This window comes from Opisthorchis viverrini, assembly GCF_000715545.1.
Source record: "Opisthorchis viverrini unplaced genomic scaffold opera_v5_602, whole genome shotgun sequence".
Lineage (NCBI taxonomy): Eukaryota > Metazoa > Platyhelminthes > Trematoda > Opisthorchiida > Opisthorchiidae > Opisthorchis > Opisthorchis viverrini.
The window spans coordinates 1-12,011 of record NW_008752264.1 but is presented as its reverse complement, the minus strand read 5'-3'; the positions used below and the strand labels follow the sequence as shown (position 1 = coordinate 12,011).

The 12,011-nt window shown below is 45.6% G+C and overlaps 1 protein-coding gene across 1 annotated transcript in view; it reads left to right on the top strand.

The window, feature by feature from the left end:
• Positions 1-12,005, top strand: part of T265_11823 (hypothetical protein) — a gene marked incomplete at both ends in the record, with an annotated part of 25,948 nt that extends 13,943 nt beyond the window's left edge. The window contains 5 exons of the mRNA XM_009178600.1: positions 3,805-4,046; positions 5,836-6,091; positions 6,127-6,447; positions 6,533-6,775; positions 11,202-12,005. Of these exons, the coding sequence (XP_009176864.1) occupies positions 3,805-4,046; positions 5,836-6,091; positions 6,127-6,447; positions 6,533-6,775; positions 11,202-11,342 (1,203 nt within the window). The remainder of the gene's footprint in view (positions 1-3,804; positions 4,047-5,835; positions 6,092-6,126; positions 6,448-6,532; positions 6,776-11,201) is intronic.
• Positions 12,006-12,011: the final 6 nt, after the last annotated feature.

The following is a 12,011-nucleotide window of genomic DNA, read 5'->3' as shown; positions in this document are numbered from 1 at the left end:
CGTGGTCGGATTTAAATTTTCTTGGAGTATCAATAGGCCATTGATTTTTCATAGTTTGACCTTGAAGATGCCAGGAGTTCGCTAGCACACATAAAAACAGCGTTTTCTGGGGGATATTGATATCCCCAACACAACCTTATGTGGTGTCCTGCCAATGGGACAGGATGTAATCAACAATGTACAGTGCGACTTTTTAATCGCAGGTACTGGCCTGGCATGACCCAATAAAACTAAGAGGCAACAGTTGACCTCATTTTTCAGCCGTTGTCAAGACAGATCACTTTCGTTCCCGAGTTGGTTTTGTTTACCTCGCCGGCCGCCACGAAGAGACTGGACCTTGCCGTGGTGTGGCGGTTTGGGTACCTCGGAGACCCATTGAGCTATACTGGGGGTTGTCCGCGCGACACTCATACCAGGTTGGTCGATGGGTAGAGGTCTGACGAACAGTCTCCTGGCCTTCCAGGTTGGAGGTTGGAACATGTGGCGACTTGTTCCGGAGAAATGGTAATGCATTCGCATTTCCTTGCCAAACACCGCTGCCTTGCGGTTAGGCTTTTGAGCCAAATGCTTTGGTTGAGGACCCTAATCGTCCTCCTGTCTAGGTGTGGGCGCCCTGGCAGTATCCCAGCCCTCGTACAACCATGAAATACACAACTAACAATATTCTAACAATATCGGCCGTCGCTGGGTACCATCAGCCGCGTCGCCTTAATTGCTGCATACAGCAGGGCGGGTAAGCAAAAACATGCTACTGCTGACTCCTCCCTTCTTACACTCACGTTTTTCGTCTTCCACTCTCCTCCACCCAAATTTGAGTACTTTCTCCGCAGGTCCCAGCTCTTGGACTGACCGTTTTGCTTGTCCATGAACGTATGTCTTTGTTCATATTCTCCATAAGAAATGTTGAATAAAGAGTCAGAGATGAGTGTCCGTTGGGGGTAGACCATGGGAAGAAACTTACCAACGCGAGCGAGCGAATGCATGAAGTGGTTCCAAAATGACGGAAAGTGAACAGACGCAGCATTGATGTTGCGTATTGATGCGATGGGAGAAATCGACATGGCGAAACAAATGCGCGTAACCACAGCGTGAATGGAGTATAGATAAACGTAACAGAAACGGCCAAAAGTCACCCCGGATATGTGGATTGTTTGTTACGTCGGGTACATCGGTTGTGAGTCACGTCAGGCTCACCAATTATTAGTGCACTCGTGCTGATGTCCATAATACAAATCAGAGGGCGTATTCACTAATAAAAGTTTTTAGCATGGTTGACAGTGGTGGGTTGCAACACGTATAAAAATAAATACAATGCGAAAATGGGAACAAGTCAAAAAAAACTTGTTGTATGTGAGAGTCCCTTGGTGAATGTCCGGACGGCGGGAACGTGTTTTCTCCGCAGCTTGGCTGCTACACATAATTGTCCGTGAACTTAGAGTGTTTGGTTGACTCCTTGCCCCCTGCGCGCGCGCGAGTCTGTGCTGACTGCGTTCGGCTTCCCTATATGTAGGTCCGTTTGCGTGTACGTGGCTTTGTCAGCACATGAGTTGTTGCTACGCTCACTAGACGGTACAGACAATCGACGTCTGATGAGTCACCTTAATGTGACGTGGTTGTGGGATTGAAAAAGACAAGTCTCGTGATCCAGCGAGCGGGGTGAGCTGAGCGAGTCTGTGCTGACTGCGTTCGGCTTCCCTATATGTAGGTCCGTTTGCGTGTACGTGGCTTTGTCAGCACATGAGTTGTTGCTACGCTCACTAGACGGTACAGACAATCGACGTCTGATGAGTCACCTTAATGTGACGTGGTTGTGGGATTGAAAAAGACAAGTCTCGTGATCCAGCGAGCGGGTGTGAGCTGAACAGTCAAGTATGTGGGTGACTGGGTAGCTACAAATTGAATGCCCTGATATATTTTTGCCGTCCCACACTACAACAAACCGCCCTATCGTCGCGATACGAAGTGGTTTTGGGGTAGTGCTGCATTTTTTACTAAGAACAACGGCGAAACACGAGAATTCATTTCTCTGTGAGTCTAGGCTAACAATCAGAAAATTCATCTGTGCGGCGCTTCCCAAACCAACAATTTTTTTCTGCTCGAGTACCAACGGCGAACCTATCTTGTCCGTCGTTTGTTTGTGACTCCAATAAGTTAACTCTACAATATTTCAAAATAATTGAATAAACCAATGGTTCACTGGGTCAATCCTGGTGTTTTTGTGTTTCATGGTCGTCATGCCCATTTTTTCACCACACTGGCTTGAAATTGGTGTGATATGATGTGACCTCAAAACCGTAATGAGCACGGTACGGAAGTAATGGAATCCAGTGTAGAGTCCTTTTCAACCTTTTCCCTTCGCGACCATTGTAGCTGTTTGGCGAAAGAAGACACTGATCTAGAGAGTTCTGCATAGCTTTCCCGTGTAGCAGCATCATTGATCTACCACCCAGTGCCTGGATAAGCTAATTCACCATATGGATTGAGCATTTCGTAAATTCATCGGATATTCCATCTAGTTCATCAAATCTCCATAAGAATTTTATTAGAGTTGACGCGTCGTTTTTCGGCACTTGTATGTATCGTATTTTCTCGTGTTCTGTTGTCTTTCCTTGTGCGGGTTAACAATCTGCTTAACTGTAGCATGTCTTCGTGTGTTTTGCTGTGGTTTTACGTTGTAGCAGCTGTCTCGAGCGCTTTTGGCTTCATTTTTTGCCTGTTGCTTATACTTCGGTGCGAAATCTGTCCATACTGATAGTGTGTGAACGTAAGCTGCACCGTATAGGAGAATGGAGCCTATTCGTATTTATCGATATTTGCAGGTGTCCGACATGATGGGGCCGTGGTCATTTCATGGTCTTCCCATCCATTGGGCCCTTTCGAATGCCTGCAGAGCTTTCCGAACCTGCTTGCATTGTCACTGGCTCCACTTATCCAATGACTCAGTAGGGCGGATAAATAATGCTAGTGACCTTTTTGGCTACGGTGATTTGGGATGGTGCGTCTATGTCTTTGTCGTTCGTCCTCATTTGTAACTGCGCTCTTTACATCAGTTGCTTTGCAGAATTTAGTTTTCTGGCAGGTTTCTCTGTTGGGCTAGCTCCTTCCGTGGTGACGTTACCTAGTGTCTTGTTTCTGCTGTAAGTGCTTGGGTGTTTTCGTAGTCGTCTGATGTTCAGCCTGTGTTCGCTTGTGAAATTTTTCTACCAACTATCAAAATTGGGACAATCAAGCATCCTTTTTGCTGGGGTTTATTACGAAATGCTTCTGATGTTGGTGTCAAGGTGCTTACATTCCAAACGGACATACCGTAATTTATATCCCGCCATAATATGGTCCCCGTGTATTCTTTGGGGCGCAGACGTAATAAGATGGATGTTTTGGGAATGAATGTCATACGAAGTCTACTTGGAGCAATCATGGACAGTTTTAAGTTTCGGAAAACTCATTGCTCCAAAAAAACAAAGATTACCCGTCAGAAAGGAACAATACAGACCGGCATTATACCCAACGCGTACGGGCTTTCGCACTGTTTTGATTTTGAAAATCGTGTTAGAAACAGTCCAAGGATCCTTTGACCTTAGTACTGACGAAACAGTTGATGGAACCGCTTTGTGTTTATTGAATGAACATTGTTATTGAATGTGAGTTTCATGGCAGTTAGTCAAGAGGATTGACTCTCTGAAAGGGTGTCTCTTCATAACAAACGACTATTGTTGGTCTAAAGGAATATGTATTTTTAAGCATTTTCTGGTTTGATTTGTTCTGTCGCCGTTTGAGTTGTTCCTGTGTTAATTTTAATGGTAGAAAATGATTGCATCGGCAGCTGGAGGGGCACCTGAAGAAATTCAGTTGGCGAAGGAGTCAGCAGCAGCATTTCTAGAAGAAAATCTCCCAGAAAATGTATTTGGCGCGCCCAAAGCAGGACCCGGTATGTGGGCTAGTTTGCTGCGTTGTCTTAACCCCCTGGATGGTACAACATCCCATCTGATTCGATTTCCACAGAACGAGGCTGCCCACGCTCTTTCTCTAGTGCGCTTCCTCAATCGGTGAGTCTTATTGAATCGCATTCTTCAGTGATATATTTGATGGCACGTATATTATGCTTTACTTCATGCTTCTTTTACCTGCTTGTGTTTGAAAGTTGGGATTTCAGTTTTGCTTTGATCAACCCCATAACTTGTTTTCCAACGGAGATGGGATCGGCATATCATCGACGCATACGAAAACTCCGAGTAACCAACTAGCCTACCATTTAGGGTAATGAATATCCCGTTGCATAGAATATTTCAGCGAGCGGCCGGTCGGCATTCTTCCTCCACCTTACACCAGGTCCAAGTTTAGGGACTACAATGACAATCAGTTCTTCTACAATTGGCCAACTGTCCGGTTATTTGCATGGAATATTGACGACGAGCACAAGCTTTTAAAGCCAATCCTAGTGGACCATTCCACACGTCCCATGGGCGTCATCTGAAAATCCGTCACTTCAGGAACAGCCAACATCAGATCATTCAATGCGAACTAAGTGGTTGCGCGTTAGTGATGTTATATTTCCCCACTGTAAAGCAGGATTATGTGTCACCTCAGGACCTCGTATTTTTCATTTTGAACTCGAATTTTATTGCGCCCCCCTGGTCTGCTAATGCAAATCATTTGCACTTCCAGTGTAAGTTACGTTTTCTTCCAGTTCGAAGTTACCTGACCCACTCCATTGTTCCATGAAGTCAATCTAGTTCTAGAACGCTTCGGTTCCTTTGTTCCCCAAAATTTATCCAGAGGGCTAATCGTTTCACGACAACTCGATTACTTCGAACCCTTATCTCTATTTTTGGAATGTGAATCTGTTTTGATTTTGTCGCCGATCATGGATGTGCTCATGCTCTACAGTCGTCTTCAACTGCTCGTTTTCCTTATTCAGATGTTTCACCCCCGATGTTGAACTGGTCTGTTTGCGGAACTTTATTATTTACTATTTCTTTCGTGCGCTGCAAACGGTACTGCAACCCCTATGTTGGTGCTTTGTTTCTTTCCGCCAGCTATGCTTTATCAGAAGGAACGTTACCTTTGAGTAGTCTTTAATGGAGACCAAAGAAGATTTGCAACGCTGTTGGTAGGGCAATCATGAAATTTGCCACAAAATTACTAGAATCTTCCTGGTAGTGCTAGAGGCGTCGAGTTGTAAATGCCCAGTCTTGGTCGGTCGACCAGTCTGGACATATCGCTGTTTATTCCGTAGCTGGCTCTCGACACATTCAGACATTCTTACGGCTCGTACTAAGTGAGACTAATCGACGTATCGCCTCAGAACTTGTTCGTTTCTGCCACAGTCCTATGCGAATTTTCTCCGTAGTCCTCGTTCGTATGTGATACGAAAATATCACTACCGATCTAATGGAGGTCAGAAGAACGTGGGCTTGAATTCCCGGAAATTTGTGCCATTTGTTTTGCCAATGACGTAACGAAGCTGAAACTGTGATATGGTGCTCTCGGATTGTTGCCGTAGATCGACATCACCTGTGGAATGAGGTTTTGACTCATACACTAACACCTCAGCGGCTGAAGAAATAGACGTCCAACAGACTGGTGGTGTAATCATCTTGAGCGGCCACCGTCTGTGATCATTTCGCAATGACATGTATTCAGAGCTAACGTTTTTGTGGAATGAAGTCGAACGTAATGGGGTTAAACCATCCTTCAATAGACGGGAAATCAATGACGCCGTCTCATTTAAATCTGACGGCTGTCTATATATCGTTTTTTGGTTGGATCGATTGGATGAATTGATTAGTGTAGACTCGATTTTTGGCTAATCCAATATTGTTTCCAACTCCATAGGCCTGGCGAACTATTTCTTGTTGTCGCTCTGGTGAAGGGTCTTAACCTCAGTCCGCGATCCTGTTCCGGTGGATGCTTACGCACCTATCGCGTTTGGAACAACGGCGATCATCTAGAATTCATTCATGAAACTCTCGTGGATGACTTTCCTGCTGCTGTATGCGCATTTCAGGGTCGACTCCTGGTCGGCGTAGGGAAACGTCTCCGTATATACGACATGGGAAGAAAGAAGCTGTTAAAGAAATGTGAAAATAAAGTAAGTTCTTGCTGATTTCACTTTTGCTCTCCTAGCATATCCCAAATTTGATTACAGGGATATATGCAATCGGAAGCCGCATCATCGTGACTGATGTTCAAGAGAGCGCTTTTTGGCTGCGCTATCGTCCTCGGTCAGAGAACCAGTTGGTCATATTTGCCGATGACGCAAATCCTCGGTGGATAACTCATTTAGCTGTGTTAGACCCGTCGACGGTCGCAATCTCCGACAAGTTCGGTAATGTGATTATCCTTCGGCTTCCAAATGGCGTAATTGATGATATTGAAGAAGACCCAAGTGGCAACCGTGCCCTCTGGGATCGTGGCTTTCTTGGTGGTGCCAGCCAAAAGGCGGAAGTAAGTCACCATTATCGACCGTTTTTCTGTAATTTAGTTTTCATGTTTCCACACGCGCTAGCCCCTGTTTCTGTTTCATCTTCAGGTTCTGTGCCATTTCTACGTTGGGGAGGTTGTTACAACTCTCCAGAGAGCCACTCTTATACCTGGTGGTTCCGAAGGGATTGTTTACGCAACGTTGTCTGGCGGATTGGGCATGCTAGTACCGTTCTCATCACGAGACGCCTATGACTTCTTTCAACATCTGGAGCTGCACATGCGGTCTGAGGGCATGTCACTCGTTGGACGGGAACATGTACATTATCGCTCTCAGCACTATCCATGCCGCGTAAGTGTTCTGTTTCTAGGGTGTTTTCATTCGTTTATGCGCACAACTATCCATAGGAATATGGAGAGACGGCGTGACTGTAATTCCACGTTCGGTTGAGACGGCTCAGATGGCCCTCATTTAATCTTAGTTCCTTTTGCACAACCCTTCTTCCTTTTCACCTATGAGCACATCACTCGAGCTAAAGAAGCTGTTTGATACAATATGAAAAGGCTAACGAACCAGTAAGAATGTCCTCTTCTTTGTCTTCCAGGTGACAGTTACCTCACACGATACACACATTTTACGGTTATCTCAGCACCCACGCTGGTATCTGTCAAGTACAATGATAATTGTGAGCAGAGCTCGATTTCAGTTCTAAGACGCTGAATTGTTAGAAAACTGTCACGCTACGCATTGGAGCCTCAATGCACATGCACAGCAGCTGCGTGACTGGGCCATTGCTATCAGCAGCCCAATCACTGATCATTGTGTGCTCCTTCAGTTGGTTTTCATCTTGGAAGATGGCAGTTGCCAATATGATTTTTCCGTTATGGTACATACTTTGTTAGCAAGTCACCGACGTATCATCGTTACGTCATTTCCTTTCGACACTAAGATGGACAAAAAGGTGCTGTGGCTAAGGTTGTTTTCTGACGTGTAAAAGGAATATCCTAACTACCGTGAACTGTTGGTTTACCTTGGATGAGTACCTTTTTCTGACATGCCTCACCATTACTGGACCGATGTTGAACACAGCCTCGAGCCGTGCTTCTTGGGACTTGGTGGTGAGTCAATGAAAGTCTTCTTACATCTTTGGCACGTATTGACCACGTTTCGTACCTACAAAACAGTACGAGGTGTATAACAGCTTTGAAAACTTGATAGAGATGTTAATGTCACGATTGTGCCCTAGGTGTCAGATATTGAGGAAATTCTTTGTGGATATTCCGATTCAGGAATTTGGCTTTCGTCGGTGAATTTATCTGCCACATTGGTGGGCTCTTCTGTGAGATTTGGTTAGATACTAATCTTGAAGTAGAGCCCTACATGCTGAACAATTGAAACGTGCCAAAACAAAGCCGAATAAAATTAGGTTACTTTAGACTGCTTGCAACTCGTCCCAAATTAATTCTTTCTCTTCTAACGGTGCCGGAAACTGGTTGGGAAGATTTTAGTAATAGATCGATAACGCATTTGGTGGATAGCTCTGCCTAGCACCACTAGATACGGTGGACCGAGACGACATCAGCTCATAAACTCCCAGGTATTTGATGGTTCTGGAAAATGTGAGCTCAGATGGGACACCAGTTTTTGATACTGGCCATATGATCTGACGATTTCCAAAATCGAAGACAACCTCCAGTCCAAGAAAAAAGTCATTGTTGTCCTTTTAGACTCTGGTGTCGTGAAATGGAGACGTGGTCAGTGTATCCTCATCCGGGACATTATCCGTGTTCTCTCAAGCCTGATTTCCGCCAATTGATCGGGTAATGCCAGAGAGCACGTCACCAGGTTGATACCACAGTTGTTTGTTCGCAAAAATTCTATCCTTTTTGAAAACAGGCGCTCTGTGTAATCGGAAGCTTACATCTATTTCCTGTAACTCGGTCCTCAGCAAGCCGCACGTGACATATAAACAGCTGTGGTGAAGCAGCGGCTGTGTTAACCAAGCCACCGTACCATCCTTAGTTATACTTTTATCACCTACCAAATTCAGATTTAGGATCCGAAATGTCCAATTTGTGAACGTTCTCCTTGCAATTGGAGATGTATGGGAGGTGATCGGTTTTAGGTACTACGATAAATGTACGAGGAACGGATCACGTTCACGATTTTGTGCACCCATAGCTTGTCGTTGGGTACTACACACCAATACGGTGGGTGTTGCGCGCTTACGAGACGAGTTCCGTCTGTGTGACCCATGTGCTTTTGGATATGAGGCACCATCCTGGTTACCCAGTGCACCGTACATCCATGCATTCTTGTGAACTTCGGAGCAGCATAAACCACAATTTCATAAAGTCACTAGCCAAACATAACCTACAACCACCTTTTCCCCGGGTGTAGGCGCCCTGGCAGTATCCCACCCCACGAACAACCATGAACCGCACAAACATATAAACTTATGTCGTCAGGCGGGTAAGCGAAAACAGATTACTGTTGATGGCTTCATTTTCTTTCCACACTTTTTCTCCCCCGTCCCCACGCCATTAATAACTGTCCCTCTGTAGGCCCAGCACTAAGGACCGATGAATCCATTCTTCCTGCATCGGTTCTCCAAGCAACATCTGCCTGTCATCCAGTGGCGACATCCTGAGGCATCTCGAAATGGATCTTCAAGCCTCGACGCCCAGTCTATCTGGCTGCCGCACTCTGAAGCGAACCGGCCAACAAGCTGCACTTGCTCTCACACTGGACTCGCTTGGCATAAATGTGTGTTGTGTATCGTAAATAGGGATTTAAGATGCTAGCCCAGTGACTGAGCTAACGGCTGCGCGAAGCGCCTCTGGTGATCCAGAAGCTGCACTGGCAGAATGTGCAGGGGACGGTATTATCTGGACAGATTCACTGGCGTCGTTTATTGGGGTCTCTTCCAAATACTCCACCATCAGATGTGAATTCATACTGGGACGAGATAGCCACCTCTTCGCACAGTGCTGGGAGTTTAGCCTGTGACACGGCGCTACCAAGCTCACTCAAGCACTGTATATCAGACCAAACAGTGGCGCTGCTTGAATCTCAAAGAAATAATCCAGCCGGTCCCGAGCATAACTTGACGCGGCGACTTATCAGGTGTGAAATGAAAGTCAGCGTGCCGGCCGATCGTATAGTCTGGTGAACACGGAAAGCCAAGGAAATGGAAAAGGTCCAGAAAGCCGGCAATGCTCAGAGAATTACTTCAGTTGATTCGCGCAACTGGGCCCCGGAAACCTGTGAGCGGAACCACCAAGGATCAGAATGGTGTGACCATCTTGGATAATGGAAGCCTCGACCAATGGGCTAAATAGTAATCGTGGTCACCAACTGCTACTCATCTGAAGCCTACTATTGACGTAGAAAGATATAAAAAATTATCGTTCAGCTGTAACACCTCGGTGGCTAGCTGCCATGCCATCCGAAGGAAGCACGAGGGCTGGGATACTGCCAAGTTGACCAAGCCTAGACAGGGGGAACCAAGATGCAGAGGTCGGGTTCGAATCTTTCGGTCAGCTAATCCGCACTGTATCCACTGAACCGTTGACGTAGAACCCTGAAGGGTGAACGTACAGCCCCCTACGGAGGTTTATGACTGCATATGTTCTCTCAAGCGCCACCGAGCTTCTGGTGCGGATGACCTCCTACCAGCATTGTTCAAACATTTTTGGGGCAAAATCCTCAGTTTGCGCTTGTCTGACCTGTTTGCCTATATTTTTGAAAAGGAGTGTCCCAGACAACTGGGGAGAGTCAGTGATAGTGCCCATTTTCAAGAAAAAGGAGCTCGTTGTGTTTGTGGTCACCGCAGGGGTGTGGGCTTAACCCCGGTGATGACGACACTGTTGGCGCCACTTGTGCTTTGTCGCCCTCTAATGGCTCGTATTTTTGGATGGACGGGTCCTTTGGTCCGAACTGCTTTCGGACATGTAGTCACTGAAAACGGTGCTTGCAATCCAGGGAGAACCATTCGAAGTTATGAAGCGTTTTATATATATTGAAGTTGCTTTGGTTCTGAGTGTGGTGTGGCAAATGAGGCCAGTGCACGAAGCTTCAAATATCGGATCTTCGCTAATTTCAAACGTATGACGTCAAAGCGGTATATCTTTGAATCTCAAGGGGCGTGTGTATCAGTCTACGGTACAGGCTTTTTGTTGTATGGCGGAGGCTTTGCCTGTTACATCTGCGGGACTGAGGCCTCTCCAGGTGTTGGAAAACTGTTCTGTCAGAACCAAATTCCGAGTGGGTTGGTTTTGGTTAGGCTTTCAAATATATCATGCTTGTACGGCAGCGAAGCCTCAGTCCATGATGGTGTTACTTTTCGTCTTTTAGTGTCAAGGCATACCTTTCTAATATGAAACAGGAACAGAAACCATTTCGGTAATTTTGATGCGCTCCCTTTTCAGTTTTGTTTTATAGTGTTCAGTTTTTTGTGGGTTGTTTTACGAATGTTGAATTCACCGCTTACTAAGAATTCCTACATTCGATCGACCAACTGTGGATGTTCATTTTGACTGTTTCACACCTGGTCACAGAAGGTAATTGATGTATGGGCATCTCGGTACTTCCGTTTTACCCGATATTTTTCAGTGGTCTCCGTTTTATCCACTCATTCACCTCATAAACATGAGACGATACAGGTTACTTGCTTCGGCATATGCCTGTGTTGGCTAGCTGAATCGGTTGATCTATCTCACACTTGAAAATCATTGGGTTTGCCCAAGCTAAACCACTGAGTACTCTTACTTTTTAGAACGTGATCGATGGAGATCTCTGCGAAATCTTCAATTCCTTAGACCCAGCGAAGCAAAGGTCGATTGCTGAAGAAATGGACAAGGTTCCGAGTGACATAGCAAAACGCTTGGAGGACATTCGCACACGCTTTGCATTTTAGTTTATTGATCCTCTGTTCCTGTACAGTTTCCTTCTTCATGTGTACATAAACCTTAGTAAACGTCTTTTACGTGGTTATGCAATTTCACTACGGGGTCAAATCCCGCGAAAGTACCACGAACTGATCCAACAGGCTAAGCAGGGAGAAACATTAATCTGAAGAAGCCATCACCAGTCCACAAACCGAGTAGCTGTTTGCTCTCATGCATTTGTTGGACTTATATCTGCCAAGTAAACCGACAGCGAACTAAGATAAACAAGTCGTGTGAATCCTCCCCCAGAAGATCCCTGGTCGTAGCACTCCCAAATTTCCAGAGGCTCCCTCTATAGTGAGCATCTACCCAAATATGAACCACTACAAAACCAGTAACACACGAGAAGAACACTAATCACAGGCCTCTTATGCAATACATCGCCATGATGTATGTGATATTTTCAATATAGTTCCAAATGAAATATACTGCCGTATCGAGAAGCAGCCCCAAACCAGGAGGAAAAAAACCTTCAATAGTATTCCGAATGAGTACAAAAAACAATTCAAAATATGCCCGTTAAAGGCACACAACGACGATCAACAAACCACAGCGCAACCCAAAGATTTGAAAACATCAGCTGTTCTGATGTACTCGCATTAACACGTCCGACAGGCTGCGCAGCAAGGATTTGCTAT